Source organism: Sparus aurata, chromosome 16 (genome assembly GCF_900880675.1).
Source record: "Sparus aurata chromosome 16, fSpaAur1.1, whole genome shotgun sequence".
Classification (NCBI taxonomy): domain Eukaryota; kingdom Metazoa; phylum Chordata; class Actinopteri; order Spariformes; family Sparidae; genus Sparus; species Sparus aurata.
Window position 1 is genome coordinate 20,765,807 of NC_044202.1, and position 23,362 is coordinate 20,789,168.

The following is a 23,362-nucleotide window of genomic DNA, read 5'->3' on the forward strand; positions in this document are numbered from 1 at the left end:
GTTTTGTTAAGAAGCATTTAATCTGAATATATTACAAAGCATCATCATTTCTCATGAAATTACTGTATATAAATGACTGTACACAGATACACACATACTGTAATCAAGTCTGCGACTTAGAAGAAAGTACTTTAAGTTTATAAAGTTCAGGTCACAGAAGCAAACTGAACCTCTGAGGATGTTGCTCCATAATTCATTGTATCTTTTCTGCACAATCTTTGAAACAAGAATTCAGCTGACACATGGAAAGATGTTTTTAAAAAGATAGAATCCTTTCCTGTTTGTACCTAGAAGTAGGCTTTATAAGGTGCTTCAAATCCAAAACAGCCTGGGCTTTGGCACTGAGTCCACTGCCTCATCATGGCTGGCTGACTGGTTTTTGCCCCATGTGACTTGCGCAGTGGATCAATGTTGATGGCTGGATCATTGATACAGTTTTGACCCTGTTTGTGACCCAGCTGGGCCTCTGGAACACAGCTCCTACGGCCATGATGTTAGCCTCGTCGCTTCACTTCTTCATGATAGAGGAGATATCCAGAAACATGCTCTGAAAAAGACAAAAAGAAAGCTTTGACTAAGACTGTAGCTGCTGCTGGAGATAAAACGCACAACGTACGCATGGAAATGTAGAAGTCAAGTCAAGTAAAACAGGACAAAGTCTTGTTTCAGTGATCCAATTACTAAACCTGGAGCAATGTGGGCAGAACAAAAACAGTGATGAACAAATCCTTTATGTCTGTTTATTACAGAATCAGTCCATGGAAGAAATAATGGAGCCAAGTACGTCACATGAAAAAGAAAGAAACGGTTGATGAATTAATAGATTGGTTTATGAACACATTAACTAACATTTTACCTCTTTTGGAGATGTAGAAGATGACTATTCAACAGTATAAATGTAGTGAAGTGTTTGTTCAAACCGCCATTGTGTTTTCTGACAGGACTCTAACATACGTGAAATGTGAAGCAGATATGTTTAATGCCTTGTCTGCACAATAACTGGACAGCATGAATCCTCAAATGATTACCAATACTAGCTGTGTTAATAAAAGACAGTTCTGTTCATACTGAAACTAATAGAGCATTTTCAATATGAGTAGTATTCATTTATTCAATAATTTGTGTTGAAATGTCAGTTTTTAAAACATTTTTAAACATGTTTTTAGGTAAATAATTGAATTTAGATTGCTTCTTACATCTATATCTTTATCTCTGTATCTATTGGACATGGTTCAGATCGACATAAATAAGCATTCTGTCTCTGTTCTTTCTCTGCTGCTGACTCTTCATCACTCATTGTTCATCACATTAGTCTGGTGTTGGGTATTTCGGCCAAATTTGTTGGTAACTTAACCTACACGAAACACTCAACTTCATAATGCTACCATTGTCTTTTTAACTGAATCCCAGGTGATGGCTAAGCTGCTGTCACATTGTCAGGTCAATCAGTGTTAAGCGTCACTGGTCACATGAGACAGTTTCTGCTCTTTACTTGCCATAGACATTCTTCGGCCTCCTGCAGGTGGCATCATGGGCATGTCGCCCCCCAGGGAGCCCAGTTCATCTGACTCCTCTGAGGTGTGTAAGGAAGGGCTTGTGGAACCACTGATGGAGGACAAGCTCTCAGATGGTGGTCTGATCATGAAGCTGGTCTTTCTGGGGTTGGGGTTTAAGACCTCACTCACTACTGACTCCCTCCGCTCATCCTCATCCATGTCTCTGATAGCGCTGGGCCTTAAGGTACTGGTGGACAGCAGAGCTTCCAAATGACTGGGGTGAGAATGTTCACCCTCATGATGGTTTGTTGTGCTAACCTCCACATTGGACACAGCAGAATCCCAGGCTGGATGGTGGTCCACCACGGCTTCATGGGTTTGGGGAGCTTGGATTGCACAGTTCTGGCCAGGCCTGGGTGGCATCCTCGGCTGGGGGCAGATATAGCTGGTCTGGCTGTATCCCAGATGAGCCAAGCTGTTGTGTCTTGGTGCGTCCTGGTGGGCTTTGAACCCGGTGTTGTAATGTGGAGGCTTTGTGTCCACCTCTGGAATCACTTTGAAGGTCTGAGTCAAAGGCCCATTGTGAGGTGATACATTGCTCATTACACAGAGATGTGGTAAGGACGCCTTCTTCCTGGATTTGTAAATCAAACTGTCATCTTCTGTGTACCTCTCTCCATAGAGTGTCTGTTTGATTTTCCTGATGCCCAGGTGGGATATTTCCAGAATGTTCAGGAAAAGTGACACACCGGCAATGGCGATCATGAAGACCATGAAGATGGTCTTCTCTGTGGGCCTGGAGATGTAACAGTCTACACTGTTGGGGCAAGGCAGCCTGTCACACTTATAGAGTGGCTCCAGTTGGATACCATAGAGTACATACTGGCCCAGGATGAAGCACACCTCCACCATAGAGCGTGTTAGGATATGGATGATGTAGGTTCTCAACAGAGAGCCTCTGAGAGGAGCCTTCTTCACCCTCCTCTGCTCGTCCAGCCTCTTAAGCTCCTTTTCTATGCGCTTATGTTCGTCTATCTCAGCCTCGTCCATCTCCTCTTTCAGCTGAAACCGTCTGCGGTGCCGCACCTTCTCCAGCGTTCTGATGCAGTAGAGGGCATGGCCCATGTAGACTAGTGAGGGTGCAGACACAAAGATGACCTGCAAGACCCAAAAGCGAATAAGGGAGATGGGGAAGGCGCGGTCGTAACAGACTGTCTTACAGCCTGGCTGGTCTGTGTTGCAGACAAACTCGGACTGCTCATCATCCCATACATCCTCAGCAGCTGCACCCAGGATTAGCATGCGGAAGATGAAGAGTATGGTGAGCCAGATCTTTCCCACGATGGTTGAATGAATGTGAACTTCTTCTAGGATGCTGCCCAGCAGGTTCCAGTCACCCATGGTCAGCTTCTCACCGCCTCAATGCCACATGTCCTTGAACTGTGGAGACATAACAGGCACATACAATACATTACTTTCACAAAGCTGGAATACATATTAAATATGTTATTGTAAGGGTAGATACAGTTACAGAAACACAAGTAGTCTGACCGGGAAAACCGTAAGTGGGAGCAGTGTGATGTCACTAATGCCACATTGAGCAGGAATACAACTCTGTAAGTTGAACCTGAAAGTTAGCTTGGAGCTATTGTAGATGTTTACAACAGAAAGTTTGCGTTGTAATTTCACCAAATTCACTTGTGCCATTCACTTGTTCATTTTAATACACGGTAACCATGAGCATACCACTTCACTTTTTTAAAGGATTACTACAGGAGAAAATGTCAAAGTGCATTTGCTTAGAACTATTTCCAGTGGTGGATTAATCCACATTTGAGTGCATTTCCAGCTGCATGGGGTGGTTGTGGGACTGGAAAAAGTAGGGCCTGTGTTCATGGTAATGAAGGATCATGTCACATGTGTAAGTGCAGGTGTGGCTCACTGATCTGTTTTAATAGCATTTGGACAACAATGGAGCTCGATAGCACACTGATGTTATGGATGCCACTGCTTTACTTGCAAGACATGCCCTACTCTGCCACTGATTGGTTTGCATCTGTTGTTTTTAAATGACAAAAGCATTGACAGCTTTTTAAATTTTTTGACGTGAGAAGGCGAGAAAAGTGGTTTTCAACTGATGGGCACCTTGTTCCTGTCAAAGAAACCAAAAAATCTGACGGAGATTTCTATTGCTCTGGTTTAGCACAGGACATCAAGAGGAGGGGAGATCAGTGGGACCTGTTTAAACTACATGTTCAGTGGTTGTCTGGTGTTAATGGGTTGTGTCTGCGTTTTTCTTGTGGTTGGTTTGTAAAACGAACAGCCAGCGGTGCAGCTGCTACAGTGGATTGTTAGCTGTCGTTTCCCTGGTAAACACACTGAACACTTTGTCTGTTGCAACTGCAGTGTCTCTGGGCTACTAAGTGGCAGGGCAGGGTGGCAGCAGCTCGCCTAGCGGAACTGCAGACACCTGGCCGGTGTGCTGTGCTTAGCCTAGTGAGCTCTGCATCAAAGAGTGGCTCAAGAGTATGAATGACCCCGAAGGGAGCAGCAACAGACTGGGAAGGTAGACAAACAGGTCACAGAGGTCAGTGTGTTTACCTGGGAAAGTACAGCTTATAAACTACCTTATCATAACCACAACACACATAACTACACTACAAGTTAACTGTTGAGTTAAGCTAGAGAATGCAGCCAACAATGCAACCAATCAGTGAGATCCAAAAATAGGGCACATACGAATAAATATCTTTGGATTGACACATTACCTGACTGCAGGATACATTCATAGGTTGTACGGAGAAGAAAAATCTGGAATATTGCCAGGATCAAAAAACGTTCTGCCCAACCAATCAGCAAACTGAGGTGAGTTCAGAAATCAACATCTAAACTTATTCACATTGCTAGTTGTGGATACATTTGAGAGCTGTCTCATTTTTCCATTGGTAAAATCGCAGTGACCGAGATTTCTTATCTCAGTAAACCAGGCGATCGGTTTGCTCATCCAATCAGGTGTAGCGACTGAAACTGTCAATCATGTGTTGTACAGTTGAAGTGAAAAGCGAGTTTGTCCCGAGCAAGTGTGGAACCAAAGAGAAGAAGGAAGGTGCCATTGTGTGGTCTGGCAACTTAATGACCACACGTATAAGTCAGCTCACATATGTACTGCGTGGTACACAGGAATCCCACCCTGAAGCAGAATCTGTATGTACATATGTATTTTTTGTACATATTTTAAAATAAAATGCTCTGACAACGATATCGACGAAGAGAGAGAATGAAGATTTTGACTTTAAAGAAATGTATTCATAAGAGTTTGATTTGAATATAGGGCTTATACTGTGCCCCAGAATATTGAAATGGCTGCAGGCAAGCATTTGTTTGATTATATAGTCTATGGTTTAAAACACCTGTTTAAGAGAAGACAACTTAATTCCAATCATTTATTGCTCGAACTAAAGTTGATCTTTTAATAGAATTTGAAAAACCACAGAGCTAGTCGAAACAGTCATGACATTGACATGCATGAGCAGGTCATCCTCTTTTCAAATATGTCGGTGCCATGACCAGTGCTGATGGCGGGGCATCACACACTCAATAACATTGAGCTGCACAGCGTCATAGAGATAACATGCACATTCTGTTTCACTGTGGACTGTCCCGTCGCTCAACATGGAAAATAAATGCTTTTGTGTTGGTAGGTCAAACTTTCAGCTGGAAGTATTATTTCCTTTCACATTAACTTTAAAGAGAGTGACAGTTCAAAGACTATTGAGGCCAATAATACACTACACAAGTCATTCCTGGTCTTTTGGGAGCATGGCATAACAGCAAACTCCTCTCAAAGAATCAGCCATTTGAGCAGCACTTACATATCACTCGTATGGGCTCCCTCTTTGCCTCTTGATGCACTTCATCATGTTTATACAAGCGTCCCAGGATCTGGCTCTGTCTGTATGGCTACCCCATGGAGCTGTTTGGTGGTCCTCTTGTGCCGGCCCCAAACTTCAGTCCACATCCCTCTGCTGTCCTCTGTCCTTGTCTCCCTGTGTGTCTGTGAGTGATGTGGCTGCCTTTGAGTTGCCAGTGCTCTCCCGTGTTACATGCAGGGTTCACAGGATGTTAGTATCGATCACCTCCCGACGGGACAATGCCCCCCACCGCCCGCCCTTCTCCCGCGGCAGCAGTGCCAACTCCAACCAGTGCCATCAATATCACCCTCTCTTACAAAGAGTTATGATATTTTTATGGTTTGTCTTTCACATAGATCCTACTAGTGGCGCCTTCATCATAAAGATGTACATGAGCCAACAGGGAGGCCTTGACAGCCAAGCTTATCTCCGTTCACCTATCTAATGTGGTTTCATGGATCATGTACCTGCCATCCTGCCCACAGCTTTTAATTTAGGATGTGGAGGTTATGCATGTCAGTCCATGTACATGCATGCATGACTGCCTGGCATCCCTGTTGTGTGGATTCAATCGAGCAGAGTTTGTGCAGGGACAGTGCAGAAGTCTTCATGTGTAAATGACATAAACATCATACCGGTAAGATCATGACAGGAAATGAGGATTTTCAGTTTGATTCAACATTTTTATATTCACAACTAGTTAAATGGTTATGTGTAATTTTAAAGGCGTCACTTCTTGTGGTGTCCCTGCAGAGAACTGTCACCAGCTCAACTCTACTGAGCTTTTACACTAATGAAAACATGATTATGAGTGTCACTGTAGGTTTTTCTATTAGTAATACGGTGAAGGGAGATTGTTACTGTTGGTGTTGTCTGTTTTGGTTATGATATTTTATTATGTGGTCATGTTAATTAGGGTCACATGGATGTGGGCGGGGTTATTAGTTAATATAGTCACCTGAGAGAGAGAGGGCGAGCTGGGTCGCTGTATTTTATATTGACCAACATGTTTCTTTGATCACTGTGATTACTTTGATTATGAGTTTGTGGACTTTGTCATGAGTTTGATCATCTTTTTAAAGTATAAAACGTATTAATAAAACGTTGAACTTATTTTGGAACTCTCAGTGACTTCTTTTGTTAAGCGCGTCAGACCATCAGGCCTAACCTCAGTCTCTCAGCGACCCCTTTGTTCTTTGAAGTCTTTACAGTCATCTTTCATTTATGCTCCTGAACCCCCCCTAAATTCTACACACTGGACCTTTAAACTCATCAGGTAGACACATAAACATCATACGTGGACAGAGTGGTCTGGTCTGAAGAGAGTCGTCTTTCTAATGGCCAGCAGGGAGCAGCTCCACTGGTTGCAAATACAAGTCTGATTGTATGTAAGTTTATGAGAAAATGAGACTACTTCTCACTTGATTTCTTATCTCAGTAAACAGTTCCATTATGATTTGCTCTAAATTGCTAGTTTTAGGTCATTTTCAGTCATTAATGGAAAAATATTGATTGCAGCTTTTAAAAAAAACATGGCATTGCAATGGGTATATGATGTATATTTGTCTAATTTCCCTCAAAGAAAAATTATTATTTCTCATACATCTATCGTGTAAATGTCTTTCACAGTAAAATGAGTTCTGTATGCTGTTCTGAGGAGGTACTGTGGTTTAGAGCAGGATGCACGTCTCAAAGCACTGTTAAAGAGTACACAGGCATGAGGTTTGAACATATTGAGTGCCGACACTATGGTGGTGAGGGAGGCCCACAGACCCCCTCCCTCAGTGCACAGAGTAAAGCAATAGTACATATTACTGGCTTGATTTGAGAGCCCCGGTGCTTGGCTGCATAAAATGACCAGCTGTGCCTGGAGGGCCTTTAATTAGGTTTCCATCGCGCTCTGACAGAGTCAATGGAGCATTGATTTGATTTTCCCTTCAGAAACTGCGGCTGTGGTCGCTGAGGCCAAAATAATGCCAGATGTCACAGCAGGATCATTGGGTTACACAACCAGCGGCTGCTTCATGGCCCATGGCTGACTGACAGCTGAGCAGCGGGGCGGGAGTTTGTCCAGTCTGTGTGTTTGTTGACATCAGACCTCAGCTCACCCACATGTTGGTCTTCGCTTCATGGTTAGGGCTTTCTTCTTAACAGAGCACAACAGAGTTTTTCTTTTTCATGCAACGTCAGAGAAATGTACTTTTTACTGCATTACATGTATTTGACATACAAATATAATGATACACACAAATACGGGGCTTAGATAGTGATACTTTATTAAACTATAATTAGCTCCATTACAGTCAACTATAATATCAAAATACTACTTCCATAATAATTATCCTGATGCAGTTATAGTGATGTACTGGTAACACAAGGGCATGTTGTCTGTACTGAACAGTAGAGACAGAATTAACTGTGATGAGGAAGACGAAGGTTGGAGAGAAGAGTTCTGAGTTTACCTAGAGGAACTGCCTTTAAGAAGTTTTTTCCACAGTCATGGCTGAATATTGAAGTGATACTGACAATCTAGACGAGGCAACAACTGCAACGCCTCACCTGTCCAGATTGTAGGATACTATGGTGTGCGGTCCTGACATGGGCAGCACCATAAATATATGATGTAGGAGACACTGCTCACACACTACTTTGATATATATATGATTATTAATCACTAGCAATTAATATTACACTCGTTAAAGGGCGCACCACCTCCGTGTTTAGTTATTGGAATAATCCGGAGGACATTATTCCAAACACCTAACTGTACCAGTTGGCTTGGACAGTTAGAGTCCATTCAAAATCAATTTATTCAATATCAATCAATATTCAGTCTCAATATTCTGAAGTAGTGAATTCTTTGCACGTATCCATCGGTTCTCCATATTAAAATTAAGTTCCAGACAAAGACAAACGATTATATGTTTATTGACTAAATCATTTGGGTAAAATAAAAGACATGACAATTTTAGACGAACAACAGATAACAGAAAATGTAAAGACTGCAATTAGGAAAGTAATAAAGTCGTGTGACCGTCGGTAGATGGTAAAGTTAAAGGGTCGGGTTTTTATATATTAAATATTACGGGAGTAATCTTTTAATACTAACGAGACCCTAATCTTAATTCTTTTAAGTTCATAAGATAGAAGTTAGAACTTTGACAGAAGTCAGAACTTTAGACAGAAGTCAGAACTTTAGACACCACTCATTCTCACGTGTGTGGATCCAGCTGTATGAAGACGTTCAGCCTGTTTTGTCTGGGCGTCAGGAGGCACTGAAGCTTGGTCTCTTTGAGAGTTCTGGGTTGGACCACGGCACGGCGCGTCGGTCCAGTAGCCAGAGGGAAGGCCGGTACTCTGTTGAGGGACTCTTGGTCCGAAGGCCCAGCGGGTTTCCGCCTTGGGAGCGCTGGGGGCAGAGTTGATCTCGGCTGGGAGCACACAAAGGCTCTATTTAGGGAGACTCCTTGCACGGCTTCTGAGGCAGACGATGGACTGCAACGTTCTTCATCAGATGATTACAGTCTTGAAAAAGACTTTTGTTGGTGGTTTCAAATAGTGGTAGTCAAGTTCTGATTCTGAAACTAATTCAACTTCTTCTGGATCAGGCGGTGATACTTTAACAGTATAAAATCAAAAAAGAAAAGAATTTGTCCTATTAAAAACTTGAATAAAAGTGAATACTTAAAGTAGGGATTCAATTCGCGTGTCTTAGCTTGTTGCAAAAATAAAAGTAAAGATTACTTTAAAAATAAAAATAAAATAAAAATGAAAAACAAAGAAGAGAAGAAAGAAGAAGAGGGAGAAGAAGCAGGGGGAGAAGAGGACAGGGGGAGAGCGTGTCCGGAGAAGAAGAGAGGTGGAAGAGAAGAGGAATGAGAGAGGAGGAGCAGGGGAGAGTGTCTGTTTTTATGACCTGCAGCAGGGGGGCCCGGCTGACAGTGTCACACCTCCTGTGATCTGAGTTGAGGCTCCCAAAAGTTAATCTAACTATACTATTTGTATTTAACATTTCGAAATCGTGTTTTAACCTTCCCAAAACTTCACCATCTTAAAAGTCGAATGTTTGCCTTCGTGAAAAGATGCAACATGATAATGATCATTTGTCATTCAAAAGAATTATAACCTGATTAAGACATGAAGCACTTAAGTATACAACATATGACAATAAAGTATACAACACACAGTAGAACCAAGGACTTATACATATTCCTTGTATTTCTATCTTTAACAAAACATATCAGACATTTAACTGGTAAATAATACAAGTATTACACAAGGAATGATGATCTTCAAATCTCTCCTCCCTCGACAAAGGGGAGGGGGTTTCCGTTGACCTCAAACTTATTGAGTAATAAACTTCATTTGGGCTTCACAATAACATAAGAAAGACCTGTTGAATGACAGATTTTTCTATTTCGGGATCCGTTAAATTTAAGAAATTGAGATGTAGTTTATTTGTTATTTAAGACTTTTGGGTGAGAACAGAAGACTGAAAGGGCGAATGGTATGTCAGACCCAGGAACAACAACGATCGTAAATAACAGTTGGACATGTGAGGAGAAGAACACACAGATAAGGTTCCCCATTAAGCCTTCCCCCACTGGAGAATGTTCCAGAGGGAGAGAAACGTAGAGTAAAACATCTTAAATCACCACATCTATGTTAGAAACCAGTCCTTCTTCCTTTTGGTGTGACCAAAGAAAACTCTATCAGGCTTGACCTTGTTTGACCTGAGGAACAGGGGTTCATCTTCTTTGGAGGAAGAGGAACAGACCAGATGTGCTTTAGTCGTTGTAAATTACAAAGAAGATCTCTGGTGATCTGTTTATTGCAAGAAAAACAACATCTTCCCACTCTGTGGAGAGGAGAGGAATTTGCCAGGCCAGGATATGGGGGCTTTCAGTCCCAAATGCTGGAAAAAGGAGTTGATTTGGGTTAAAGGTAATCATGGCCAAAATGAGACCACTTTACGATGCAGAGACAACGGCTTGTGTTCCTACAAGATAACAGACACTTCTCTTTCAAAGAGAGCAAAAGGATCTTATTCTTTAACAAACAGGATTGTCTCCATGGGACAACACAAGATTGGATAAAAACCTCAGCCTGTCAGGGGCTGAACCAAACACTTAGAGGGGACATAACTCTGACAGTCACAGTTTTAGGATTACAGCTCTCAAGCCTTTTGGTAAGTGTCAATCATTTACACAGCTGAAACATGTGAATATAGAGCCGTAGTTAAAAAAAAAAAACAACTAAACAAAAGTAAACCGTTTATGACAAAATTCATATAAGCAATATTTCTGATTAGGTATTAACTGTATATGTTTTATGAATTGTTGCATCTATGTACAGTTTTAACTATTTATCTATCACCTTTTAAAAATTAATACTTTGACTGTTTCTCATTCTGTCCTTTTCTGCTCTTTGTAACTGAAGTTAGTCTTTAAGTGTCAAATCAATCAAATCATAGTGAAAACGTTAATCCACTCCCTGTCAGTCAGGATGTATCAGCTCTCTGCATTCTCATTGGTCTTCAGCCTCTGAAGCTCCTCCTCCAGCATGCCTATCCGCTGCAGCAGCTCCTTCCTGTCCTGCTGGGCTCTGAGCTCCGTCTGCTGCTCCACCTCCACCATCTTCCTCTCGTACCACCGCTCCAACTGGGTCGAAACCGTCTCAAAGAAACGCTGCGTCACCTGACAGAAAGGCAGCGGCACACTTAGTGTGGGATTGCCTGGGGGCGGGTTTGGACTGGGGCGAGGGACTGGGTTTTACTTTTTGGGTGAGCTCTTCCTTTAAGACTGCATCTCCAGCCCATCCCGACCTCAGGCAGGTTAGTACACTCACCTCCTTAGCGTGCAGATTGTTCCACTCCTGGCTGAATGTGGGCTCAGCAGGACGGTCGATGAAAAACTCCAGAGTCCTGGTGCCCCCGGTGTGCGTCTCTGCACGCCTGTGGGCACTGACCAGCTCTCCACAGGATCTCCTGTAGTGTCTGTTACAGCTGTGCTCCTGATGTTGGATCAATGTGGCTGCCTGCTCGCTGACCACGGACTGGCTGCTGCTGCTGCTGCTTGAGAAAGCCTCTCCACACAGTTGCACCATGGCTGATATATGACTGTCCCGCTCTCCCGGGGGCTGCCAGGGGGGGTCGACAGAGCCCAGGAGGAGGCCTGAGTCGCTGTTAGCAGGCGGAGGAAACAGGGCTGTGTTCTCATAGTCATCTGAGAGGAGAGTGGAAACACACAATTAATAGTGAGTGATTATCAAGTAACTGCGACATACACATGAGAAAGACTCTGTGAGATATAAAGTTGTTTTTGTCAAATAAGCAATCCTGTTTAATGGTTATAATTAACTGTGATTTCTGACTCATCTTCCAGCAGATGGAGTTAAGTATTTGGTAAGTTGTAATGGCGATGTCACCATCTGTAGTGACTAAACACACAACTTCAACGCAGCTCCTTAAAAATAACTGAACAATCCACCTGCTGAGGGAAACCATGAGACACACTGAAACTCTCTGAAAAAACAAGTAAGTGGATGTTGTTTTGTCATAAACTTTGATTCTAATTTGCAAAAAGTTTGTGTGCTAACTAAATGACAGTGAAATTCTGTTTCTCATCCTGATGACTGAAACCACCAAAATGAATAAATAATTCACCTGGAATGCTCTTAAAAATAAATGCAGGCATCAATTAATTTATAAAATGTGATATAAATTGATATTATATATATCCTTATGTATTATACTGACCCATTTGTTTTACAATTTTATGTTTTCATTTATAAATGTATTTATTTATTTATTGAGGCATTAGTTATCTATTTCTTTTGCAAAATGTGAAGAAATGCATTTAATAATTGAAGAAATAAATGGTAAAGTCAAGATACTGGGGAAATAATACAACGTAAAGCAATACAGAATCAAATTTAAAACAGAAATATCAATTCATGTCACATTTGAAAAATTACTATATTTCTACATTTATCTTAAATCATTATTTTTAGTTCCTTTAAGGGCATATTAATTTATTTATAGAGCAATTTATTTACTTTTGATTTGGGCAGTTTCAGTACTCTCTCTAGCTTCAAATGCTAAAAAGTTTCATTAAAGGTGAATATAAACTGTTGGTCCCTCCCTTCTTTACTGAATTCTTCTGTTGGATCTCATTGGCTGTTTCACTGTCTGCTGTGGAAACATGTCTTTGCTCCAGTCATAGGTCACACTGACCTGTCTATGCAGTGATTACAGCCATAAATAATTGTTGAATGTCCTTGTATCTGTTCTTGGACCTACCTGGTGACCTGTCTACTTTCATTTCGAAGTATGTCCTGTACCCGTTCTGCTCCTGCTCTGGGATGCCCAGACTCTGGATAGAGTTAGAAGGCAGGATGTTGACGTAGGTAGCCAGTGAAGTGCTGCTATCTCCAGATACCACAGACAGCAAGGGGAGCGATTCCAGGTCAGTGTCTGCCACGGACTGCTCCACAGACGGCGAGGTGAGGAGCTTGTGATACTGGGCTTTGGCTGGGATGTGAACGTCCATGTCCTTCAGCTGGGACACACACCACCTCTTCAGTTCACGACTCACTGCTGCCTGCTTGAGATAAGAGACAGAGCTGCTGTGTGATCACACCTATTCCTCATGTTCCTGAACGCAAAGTCGCTATTTCTCTCTTGTTTTTGCGATGTACTCACTATGAAGTGCAAATAGAATCTAGAATGACTGACATTTCATACAGGAAGCAGCAAGTTGTGAACAAACGACAATGCCGCTGTCACAAACGTCTCAGGTTATTCCTTCCCAGTTATGAAGGTTACACATGTAAACATAACAAAAGTCTTTCCTGCATAAAAAGAAGTCCAGTGTCAGTGTATACCTTTGACATCAGGGCTTCCTCTCTTCTTTGGTCAACACTCCGCTCGATCCTGTAAATCATGTTCTTCCTCTCTGTTGCTGCTCTCTCCTGATTCAGCAGGTCCAACACTTTAATCTGAACAAGACAAAGTGGAGACAAACCTGATCCAGGTAACTTTCCAACAATGTTGGAAGTTTCCTGCATGAAACTTTTCAAATTTCAATTTCAACTGTATTCAAATGGCGTTCTACTGAGAAATATATTCATGTGCTTGTCAAAGTCAAATTTTAGTTATTTATCTGTTCCTAAACTGATGATCTCCAGCAGGTATGGATTTTTGGTACCAACTGATAATGTTGCTATGTGTCTTAGTGTGAGGCTTTGATACCTTTCCTGTAAATATGTCTAAAAACCTTTGATCCTCCTTATAACAAATCAATAATGTGCATCCAAACCAGTAGTTTTACTCAGAAAACAAATATTACTATCAAACTTCCAAAATTAATTGAGCTGTCAGTCTGAGACTGAAGGTGTTATAGTAAGCAGAGAGAATAGAAGCAGACCTGGTGTTTGTTCCTGCGGCCCATTTTGTCCAGCCTACAGTTGACCTCCTCCTGGATGTTCAGGATGTGCAGTCTCATCTCCTCCTGTGTGAATTCCAGTTGGCCCTCCAGCCTGTTGAGCAGAGGCTTACAGTGACATCCATTGGCTGGTGCCTGAAGAGAATAGTCACAAGTCACAAAGACTCAGCAGGACAATTCCACACAGTTCCAAGAATTTCTCAAACTTTGGTACAAGCATTGTGGATCTGGTTCAAGTTCCATGAGTACTCTACCCCCTAGGACCTTCCGATTTATAAAGTATAACTACTGCTTTACTAAACATGTTTGTAGTTTAAAAAAAGTCTGTAACCTGTCTTATGTTTCCGTTCTTGTCACGGTACAGTGTGTAAAGCTGGTAGGTTTTTCCATTCTGAGCCGAACTGTCTTCACCATTATCACAGAGCAGATCCTTCTCAGAGTGGAAGTGGGTCATGCCTTTTCTCCTCGGATCATCACCAGTCAAAGCCTTTAAAGGAGAAAAAGAAACGCAGTGCAAATTGTAGTTGTCACGAGTCCTTCCTGGTCGTATATTCCTTCATTCCACCAGTTTTTCCCCTGTCAACAACTCTTGTCATTTCAGACTTAGCCACTCTCTTCTGCCCACCTATAACACCTTTCTTTGCCAGTTTCTCCACCTACGTAGCTTACTCAGCTGCTTCCCATTCGTCCACTGGACACAGTTTGTTTTTGCATTGCGCCTCTACCTGTGTTCCTGAACTTTGAACCTTGCCTGCTCCTTACCTGCTTAAGTTGAGTTATGATTTTGGTCTTTGCATTTACCTGATGGTCTTGAGCCATGCTTGGGAATTTGTTCTTGTTCTGTGCCATCTTAGTTGAGGTACAATCTGGCCATAATGAAGCCAGTCGACTCTGAGTTAGTAAGGAGCTAGCTCTCAGGCTTAGTCAGTGCCATCTATGGAAAAGCAACTGCCATAGCTGCCAAGTGCCCTGTGGTGCCTACACTGCTCATTGCACCAGCTTGGCCATTCACAGGTCCAGAACCATGGCTCCACCAACCAAAGCTAATTTTTGTGGTCCCTTATCAAGATTTACCCTCTATACCTCCCATCCAAGAGATTCCTTGTGTTGTACATCATCACCCAGCTCAGTGACCGAGCATGGGAGTGGGCAATAATCCAATGGGAAAAGCAGCCACCCATGAAAATGCTCCTTCACCAACGAACTCAAGAAGGTTATTGACAACGCTATTCGAGAACTCTTCATTCTGGTCCAGGGCGGATGGAGGGGGGCCCATTCTCCATCAAGTTCCTGACCTTGGTAGAGGAGAGTAAGTAGAATGCACTACCATTGTCATGATTCAGTGTCTTCTTGTTGTTGTGTTCTGATTTATTTTGATAGTATGCCCTCTTGTGTCACTTCTTGCTTCTCAGTTTCTCCTGTGTGTTTTTTCCCTCAGTGTTTTTCCGTTCATTACCTCACCTGTCCTTTTCCCTCCTTAACCACTTTACCTGTTCCTGATCCCCTCTTTAGTATGTCTGTGTATTTAGTCTTTGTTCTCCCTGAAGTCCTTGTCAGTTTGTTCGTTCTATCAGCGTCTGTTCGTCTCTCCGTGATGTTCTCTAGTGTTTCCTCCAGTGTCTCCTCCTGTGTCTCCCCATTGGTATGTTTGGATTTTGATTTTTGTTACCCGTGTGATTTGAATTTTGCCCTCCTGTTGCACTTTGTTTAATCTTTTAAGTTGCTATTTGTTTTTTGTCCTCCCGACTCATTTTGTTTTCTTCTAATTCTCCTGGTTGTTGTACCTTCAGCTCGCTCGCTCCACTTTCTCTCCGTTCTAGTGTTCATTGATTCTGGAGCTGACTTCAACATCCTGAACTCAGTCCTAGCCCTCCAGCTAGGGATTCACCTGTCCAGCTCACTTGATGGACATCTTCTATGCTTCATCACCCACAGAACTGTTCTGGTTCATGTCAGATAACCACTATTGGACTCTCACATTCCTGCAGCCAGCCAGCCAACCAACCAGTGATTCTAGGGTTTCCCTGGCCCTGAAAAGAACCCACATATTGACAAGGCACAGGGGGCCATTATCCGATGAAGCCACTACTGCCATGCTCTTTGTTTCAAGTCTGCTCTGTCCTTTTCCACAAGGCAAGGGTCTGATCCAACTAGCACTATGACTGTGTCCTTGACCCCCTCGTAGGCACCTACTAAGGCTAACTCTGATCTCTATCTGCCACTGAAACCAAAGCCACAAAACGGTACATCGATGAGTCATTGGGTGCTTGGAGCATCTGCTCCACTTCTTCAGTGGCTTGTCAAGTTTTTCTATGAGGAGAGGAAAGACAAAACACTCCGCCCCTGCATAGACTACCTTGGTTTCAATGACTAGAACAAGTGTCATCTTCTACTAATCTTTCTCTTTCAGCAATCTTGCAAATGTCCCCATTGTGGGACTAAAAAAGGATTATATTTTAGTAGTGTGCCACCATCTTTACTAAGCAGTATGTTTGGATGCCTACCACCCTGTCGATATGAGAGGGCAACACATGGTGTTCATCTATGTAAAAAGTTCCTCGAAACTCAATTCTTTGTCAGATCTCTAAGGTTTTATTTCTGGGCTGTATGGTGGATGCTGCTAATCACCATCTTTCACATTAGGTTCATCTGGAACTACGATTTGGTGGCAAACTCTCTTAATGTGATGTAGCATTGACAGAGTTTATACATAGTTACAAAAATAGGTGACCAGTGATTGTCAAAGAATTCATCCCTACTGCATATCAAACACACATGCTGTTTGGCTATTCAGAGATACATTATTATTATGTGGTTTCAAATTCAAGAATATGAACACTTCAACACATACAGAGAATGTGAGGTTGGTACAGGAATTTGAAAAAATCCACTAAACATCAATTATGGGCCAACGGAGCACACTGGTCCTGCTGTCTGTTGTTCACCTACCTGTTCCTTGACTCTCCTCTTGTGATGGCTGTAGGGGCTGCCGATGTTGGCTGGGGTCTTGTGGTAATGTTGTTCCTGCTTTTGCTGCTTGTGATGAGCGGCCTTGATGTGAGTTCTGCTCTCCATTTTTTCACTGCTAGGGGTTTCTTCCACCACAGAACTGCTGTCCTGCTCAGGACAATGCAAGACAGACATAAGGATAAATTTAATAGATGTTGGAGAGAAAAAACCAAAGCAGAAAAAAGGCGTCTGGATGAGAAAACAGTTGTGGAAACATGGCCAACATGGGCTGTCTCTATTCTGTCTGTACTGGAGGTAAGTTCTTCCCTGTCAGTTTTGTTTTTTGGCACAGTAGTATGCTAGCTAACATTAGCCTCATAGGCTAGAGAGGTTATGGGATTGGCTTTTGTGGTCTCAGTCAGAAAGCACAGACGTAATCATCCAGATTTGACTCTTAAGCATCAGACATATTTGATATTATTGGGTTGGTCCTTATGAGTCCAACAGCAGCTCGGGAGGTTTAAGTCTGGATCTGTAACCTCTTATTTGATAATCCAGGCTGAAAATTGGTACCAACTGACTTAGGTCTCAAACCAGATTTCGTTTTCAAATTTCAGGAAGGGTGAGTGAAGAATACATCAGCTCCAGACTCTTTTAGTCTGAGAGCGGCTTAACTCAATTGTGAGAATTCTCTCGTAGTTCACGAGACCCTGACAACAACATTGTGTCTGTGTGAGATTTCTTACTTTGTTCGGTAGAACGTCTACCCTGGTGACAGACTGCGTCCTGCGCTCAGCTGTCAGTTTCTCCCTTCTCTTCCTTATTGTTCTTCCTCGCATGAAGCGATGCACCTGAGGACAAAATCTGCATTCACATCAGCTGCAAAAACTCGACACATCTTCTGTCAGTAGCTGGAAACTTACCTGTCATCATCTCATCCATCTCTTTTTGTTTCTAATTATAATTAAGTTGATCTACTTGCATGATTGTGATCTTTGTGGTTTGCATGAACTTTATTGTTTTTGGTCAATATTCACTCACTATGCATATGATGCTTGCACCCTACAAAGAGAAAGAACCACAGCCTTTTTGGAACCAGCTTGGAATAAAATCAAGGTTAAGTTCATAATGCAGACACTGACCTGAGGAGCTCTGGCCAGCAGAAGTGCCACATCTTTGTGGTGGTTATCTCTGGCCTTGTCGAGGGCTGTTTTACCTGCCTGGAAGTGAACACAATCTCATCAACACGAGAAAAAAAAAACATGCATACATTTCACATGACCTAAAGCAAAACAGTCATGTGGTATTTACCATATAGTCCACTGTCAGAAGTGTGTTTTAAAGGTCAGATTAGCCATCATGAGGAGGACTACTCAACCTTTTTTAGACTATAAGAAATAACTTGGATGTCATCAGGGTTATGTTGAGAAATCTAATGTGAATTGTGAGCGTGTTGTACTTGGATGCTGGTTTGGCAGTAACTTACATTGTTTCTGACTGTGCCGTCTGTCCCAGCCTCCAGTAAGAGCTGAACTGTCTTCTTATGGTTCAGAGTAGCAGCCACATGGAGAGCTGTGTCCCCTGCCTACAGACAAACACACACACACACACACACACACACACACACACACACACACACACACACACACACAGAATATGTATATGCACGTATAGCTTAAATACAGTGACAACAAACACAATGAAGACGTTTTTTCTGCTTAAATGGAGCAGATCTAACTCCACACCAAACAGCGGTGAAAACAAAAGACACTTTGCTAAGATAGCTACCTTAAAAAAATATGTCATTTTTATTTTCTTAAAACAATCTACCATTGAGATGGGAGCATTTCAGATTATATTGATATTCTTAATTATTGCTTAATACACATTTTCTAAAAGCATTAGACATATTTTATCATTCATAAAGTAACGATCTCTCATTCTGTCTTATTTTCTCTCATATCATCATCACAATGATCGCCTTGATCAGCTTACATTAAAATGCTGCATACATAGTGATGAGTCGGTGGTAAGCATTCAATAATAGTTTATACAAAACATAGGTAGCCTTCGTGCATAATAGTTAAGTATACTTTTGTTACTTTAATTAAAATATCCTGATTATTTTGACTCAAACACACTATAAGGACCTTTTCTATACTCATTCCTCTGTATGACCTACATAAGCAAGCATGACCATCGTCAAAGAACATTGGCCTTTTCTCTGTAGTTAATATAGTTATTTCTAATGCCAGCACTGGGTCGCATTCTGACATATCCAGATTGGATAAATTCAAAGGATTGTTGATTGCTAAAACAGACTTTTTGTCCACAGGGCTACCAGCACAAACAAAAGTGGAAGCTCCTTGCTGTGGCTTTACAAGTTAAAATGCAGTCCTGATACTGCTGCTTAATGCGAGCACAACACCTCCTGCAGACTCATGCACAAGCTACTGACACAGGATGAAATGAAGCACTGACATCTCAAACACACTGAAGAGATCCACGCTGTAAGATGCTAGATCCTACTGACATCCTGTACCTGGTTTCTCTCTGTCACACGGCACAGGGAATTCAGCAGGATCTTCACCAGCGTCAGGTTGTCGTATCGAGCAGCCACATGTAGACACGTGTCACCAAACTGGAAAAACACAGAGTTAAAGAGGTGGACCGAGTTTCAGAGTGACAAAGAACATTTCTTAAATCATTTGTTCATCTCTGAGGAGAGCTCAGTACTTTGTGAGGAGATGGAGGACTCACGTTGTTTTTGGTGTCTGGCGTGGATCCTCCGAGCAGCAGCAGGCGAGCAGTCTGAGCATGTGCATTCTGACAGGCCAGGTGGAGGGCTGTGTTTCCTGCCTGGATCAACATAATATACAGACTGCTGAGTAAATACAACTTTACAGGAGGCTTCTATTGGGGAATTACTAGGGAGGGTAGTTATGTAGCATCATCTATAACATGAGAATGTAACACCGCAGCTCACATCTTCTGATGTCTGAGTTTGGCAAGACAGTCCACAGTGTTGACTGATCACATTATAGTTCATGCAGGAGTAAGAATGAAACATGAAATTTAAAGGAAGATTTCAAAACATTCCATTGAAAATCAAGCCTATATATATTTGTATGTTTTAAAACAAGTCCGCGGGTACTTCAGTTATTGAGGAGAATGCTGCAGTGCTGTTTGGCTGTGAAGCTCCAGAGATCGACACTCAGGTAAGCTGATATGACTGAGCCTGAGATGTAATGGTGTGAAGCTGCCATATTGTGGGGGTTTATGAAACGAAGACTGGGGCTTCACAACCAGAAACAAAAATATTGGCCATGAATCAGACATAAAGCATAATGTTACTCTTCTTTGCCCTTTTCTTAACATAATGTTCCTCACCTGTCACTACAAACCAAAGACTGCAAGACTGAAACTTGTAACTGGGAGTGCAGAAACACGTACCGTTGAGCTTTTATTGTTCATTTGGATACTCTTATATCAGAATAGTTTGATCAAACTACTACTACTTATAATAATGATAATAATAGAGTTATTATCCTACCTTGTTCCTGATGTGGAGATCAGCCCCTGCCTTGACCAGCAGTTTGACACAGTGAGAGAAACCATGCCAAGACACCTCATGCAGCGCAGTGTTTCCATCCTTTAATCAGATATTGGGCACAGTTATTCCATCACTAATATAACCTTATCAGCATAAATGACCTTTCCTGTAGCTGTGTCTGACATGCATAGAGTTCACCGCTCACTCTGTCCTGCAGGTCCACAGCACAGCCCCCCTGGATCAGAGCAGCCACAGCATCACTGTTCCCCACCATGGCAGCCCGGTGCAGGGCCGTCTGGTGACCGGGGCCCGGGCCTGATGATGGCGATACATGGATCAGTCCCTGCTCACTCATCACTCCTGACACACACATTCATGCACATAGGATTACATGCCTCTTCATTGTACTGTATGTGTGCATGAACATAAACAGATTCAAGTAATATCATCCTATTCCTGCCCATCTTCAGATGACTGACTTCATACACTGACTTGTATGTGGATATGCCTTCATATTTAGGACAATGCAGCAGGACAGTGAGCAGGACACTCGGCACCAAACGGCAGACCAATTCAATTCATATTTCCAATTCAAATCAGGAAAGTGCAGAGGCTGCTGTTGTTTCTTTGAGCATCTTTCACTGTGTATGATGTGGATGAATAAATACATCCATACTAACACTGTACTGTGATTACGCCCGGTGTAGGACCATTTTTTCCCGAATTGAAAGAACAAATGTCAGGTATTGTCAGTCACTTGTGCCCCTGGTGTGCCACTGCATGTTTTTGGCTCACTCACTAAACACCACTGACCTGAATTCTTACACTGACTGTCCTCCTCCGGTAATGTTAAGCATCTGACCCAAATGACAAAGGATTTCATGTCAGTGCTGCAGTGTTTGAGCTCAGATTATGTTCTATGCAACGATGAAGCCTTAATCTCTGTTAGCGATTATAAAGAGTCTTAAACCTAAAGCATGTGTACATACAACACTGAACACTTGGGCTCATCAATCGCTCCTACTCTGTACTCAGCACTAATCTGGACTCATTCTTATCCCATGCATAGAAGGCTGGGTCTCTGTTTACGTAATTACACCGTCTGAAATCCTCCGTTTCATCGTGTTTTATCGTCTGCCTGACAGATTGTTACAGACCTGGGATTTGTATTTACCACAGTGCACAACACAAAATGCCAAATTTTCCTGATGTTGCTTTGACTTCTGGATCCAGTGCGGTGCATGCAGACCTGGGCAGCATTGAATGTGGTGAGGTGTGCTCATGTTTCAAGGTTGGACACCAACCTGAGCTTTCCTCCACCAACGCCATCAGGTCAGACTTCACCCCTGACTAAAACTGTGGTGCACTGTAAAGTCTGATTCATTTCTAGTGCTTTGTTGTTTTTTTTTTGCTTTCAGTTTTGAAGTACTTGTACCCAACTCAAGTAGGCTATTTAAACTCCACTACATTTCTGAGCTATTCAACCTTTTATACTTCTTTCTACTAACAAAGCATTACAATAAAATATCATAAAATACATTGTTAAAATGTGAACCTGTGGTTCTGACCAGCCGTGTCTGTTCGGGGCCCTTCTCACGTTCGGTGTCTGTTAGTTAGACATTTCCCCTCAAACTTCTGCGATTGTTTAATTCCACGACACAAGAGACAAACCATGTATTATTTCACAAAGAGGCAAAGATTAGAGAAAAGACCTGCGCAGTACAACTTTGTTCACCTTTTCTGTCCCAACACACTGATCATCGTACAACCCCTCACATTGATCTTGTGACTCTTACGAGCCCCACGTTGGAAACCAGACTAACCTTCGCTAACTGTACGTTTCAAACTCGCTCCACCTCAAGCAGCTACAACAGTACAATGCTGCTAATACGTTGATAAATCGTCAAAATCAGAGAATTTGCACAGACAGGTCTGACTAACTGTTACACACCTGGGGTTTGTATTGACCACAGTGGTGTTGCACTCAGACACTGTGGGGGTGCCAAATCACACAAGATGACAATTTCTATGTCATGTTGCTTAAAGTGTCAAAAGTGGAAATAAATGATAAATATATTTACATGTATGTATACACTGTTAACTATGAGTCGACTGTTTATTGGCCCAGCCCATTATCAGATTCCATATTCAGCATTTCTCAGTCTGTCTGAGTGACAAATAAATCCATTTGTAAATGCATCACCTTGGCTCTGACAAAGCATGTAATCAGCAAAGTAACCAGTAACTACATGTATCAATTAAATGAAGTGGAGTAACAAGTACAATGTGAGCCTCCAAATGTTGTGTAATGCTCAAGTAGTATGTACAAGTACCTCAAAATTGTACCTAAGTACAGGACTCGAGTACATTTCCTTAGCTGTCTTCATCACTTGTATTTGCTGCTGTTAAAAAACCTTTTCAGTGCGTTTATTGGTATTTCAAAAAAGCTGTCTCTTTTTAAAATGTTTGTTGTTCAATTCAAGTTCTGACAGAAAAAAAGTGCATTGTCCAGTTCCAGTTTACCTTATCCACACAGCAGAGAGCGCGCACACTTCAGTGACTCCGGGTTGTAGCAGAAAGGAGCATCCGTCCACAATCCAAACAAGCCTTTCAACGGGTTGTAGCTGTGTGTGGCGTGTAAGAGGATGATGCTGCTGCAACAACAGCAGGCCGGCTACTCAGTGTGTGAAGACGTGCTGAGAGGACGCCAGCTGTTGTGGTGCATTACAGCTTAGAGAGAGCGAGTGACAGAGAGAGAGAGAGAGAGAGAGAGAGAGAATGGCAGTTGTACTTACTGTATGTCTACATTTATACCCTTCACCCACCATCTGCACGTGCGCACGCTCATGGAAAAAAAGGTTTAATCTTGTTTATGATCAGGTCATCTCAGCTGACTGTCCCGAGGTTTCAGTCCAGTTTGTAATTTACATTTATCAGACTTTTGTACAAAGAGACTTACAGTAATTCATACATACATTCATACATGATGGTGGTGGCTGCCATGCAAAG

General features: G+C 42.2%; 2 protein-coding genes across 3 annotated transcripts; both read right to left on the bottom strand.

Moving 5' to 3' along the window:
• Positions 1–6: 6 nt before the first annotated feature.
• gja10a (gap junction protein alpha 10 a) lies at positions 7–5,555 on the bottom strand. The gene is made up of 3 exons (XM_030391519.1): positions 5,369–5,555; positions 1,497–2,936; positions 7–547 (listed from the first exon to the last, which is right to left on the bottom strand). The coding sequence occupies exons 2-3, from the start codon at positions 2,895–2,897 to the stop codon at positions 509–511; spliced, it is 1,440 nt and encodes a 479-aa protein (XP_030247379.1). The 5' UTR covers positions 2,898–2,936; positions 5,369–5,555; the 3' UTR covers positions 7–508.
• A 4,862-nt stretch (positions 5,556–10,417) lies between these two features.
• On the bottom strand, positions 10,418–23,013 carry ankrd6a (ankyrin repeat domain 6a). Of its 2 annotated transcripts, none has more exons than XM_030443294.1 (15): positions 22,877–23,013; positions 20,559–20,713; positions 20,354–20,452; positions 19,561–19,659; positions 19,343–19,441; positions 18,287–18,385; positions 17,943–18,020; positions 17,547–17,651; positions 16,801–16,968; positions 14,183–14,338; positions 13,834–13,986; positions 13,292–13,405; positions 12,708–13,008; positions 11,255–11,631; positions 10,418–11,103 (listed from the first exon to the last, which is right to left on the bottom strand). In XM_030443294.1, the coding sequence occupies exons 2-15, from the start codon at positions 20,706–20,708 to the stop codon at positions 10,918–10,920; spliced, it is 2,184 nt and encodes a 727-aa protein (XP_030299154.1). In that variant the 5' UTR covers positions 20,709–20,713; positions 22,877–23,013; the 3' UTR covers positions 10,418–10,917. The 2 variants fall into 2 exon arrangements, with proteins under 2 accessions (XP_030299154.1, XP_030299153.1); XM_030443293.1 differs by having other exon boundaries at positions 12,708–13,011.
• Between the last annotated feature and the right edge of the window lie 349 nt (positions 23,014–23,362).

Bases quoted from the DNA above. Each gene is read 5' to 3' on its own strand.
- ankrd6a (XM_030443293.1), bottom strand. From the start codon at position 20,708: ATGAGTGAGCAGGGACTGATCCATGTATCGCCATCATCAGGCCCGGGC. The intron at 19,660-20,353 runs GTAGGATAATAA...ATGTTGATCCAG, and splicing joins ATCTCCACATCAGGAACAAG to GCAGGAAACACAGCCCTCCA. The intron at 18,021-18,286 runs GTAAGTTACTGC...GTTCACTTCCAG, and splicing joins ACGGCACAGTCAGAAACAAT to GCAGGTAAAACAGCCCTCGA.
- gja10a (XM_030391519.1), bottom strand. From the start codon at position 2,897: ATGGGTGACTGGAACCTGCTGGGCAGCATCCTAGAAGAAGTTCACATT. The intron at 548-1,496 runs GCAAGTAAAGAG...TGTCTTTTTCAG, and splicing joins GAGGCCGAAGAATGTCTATG to AGCATGTTTCTGGATATCTC.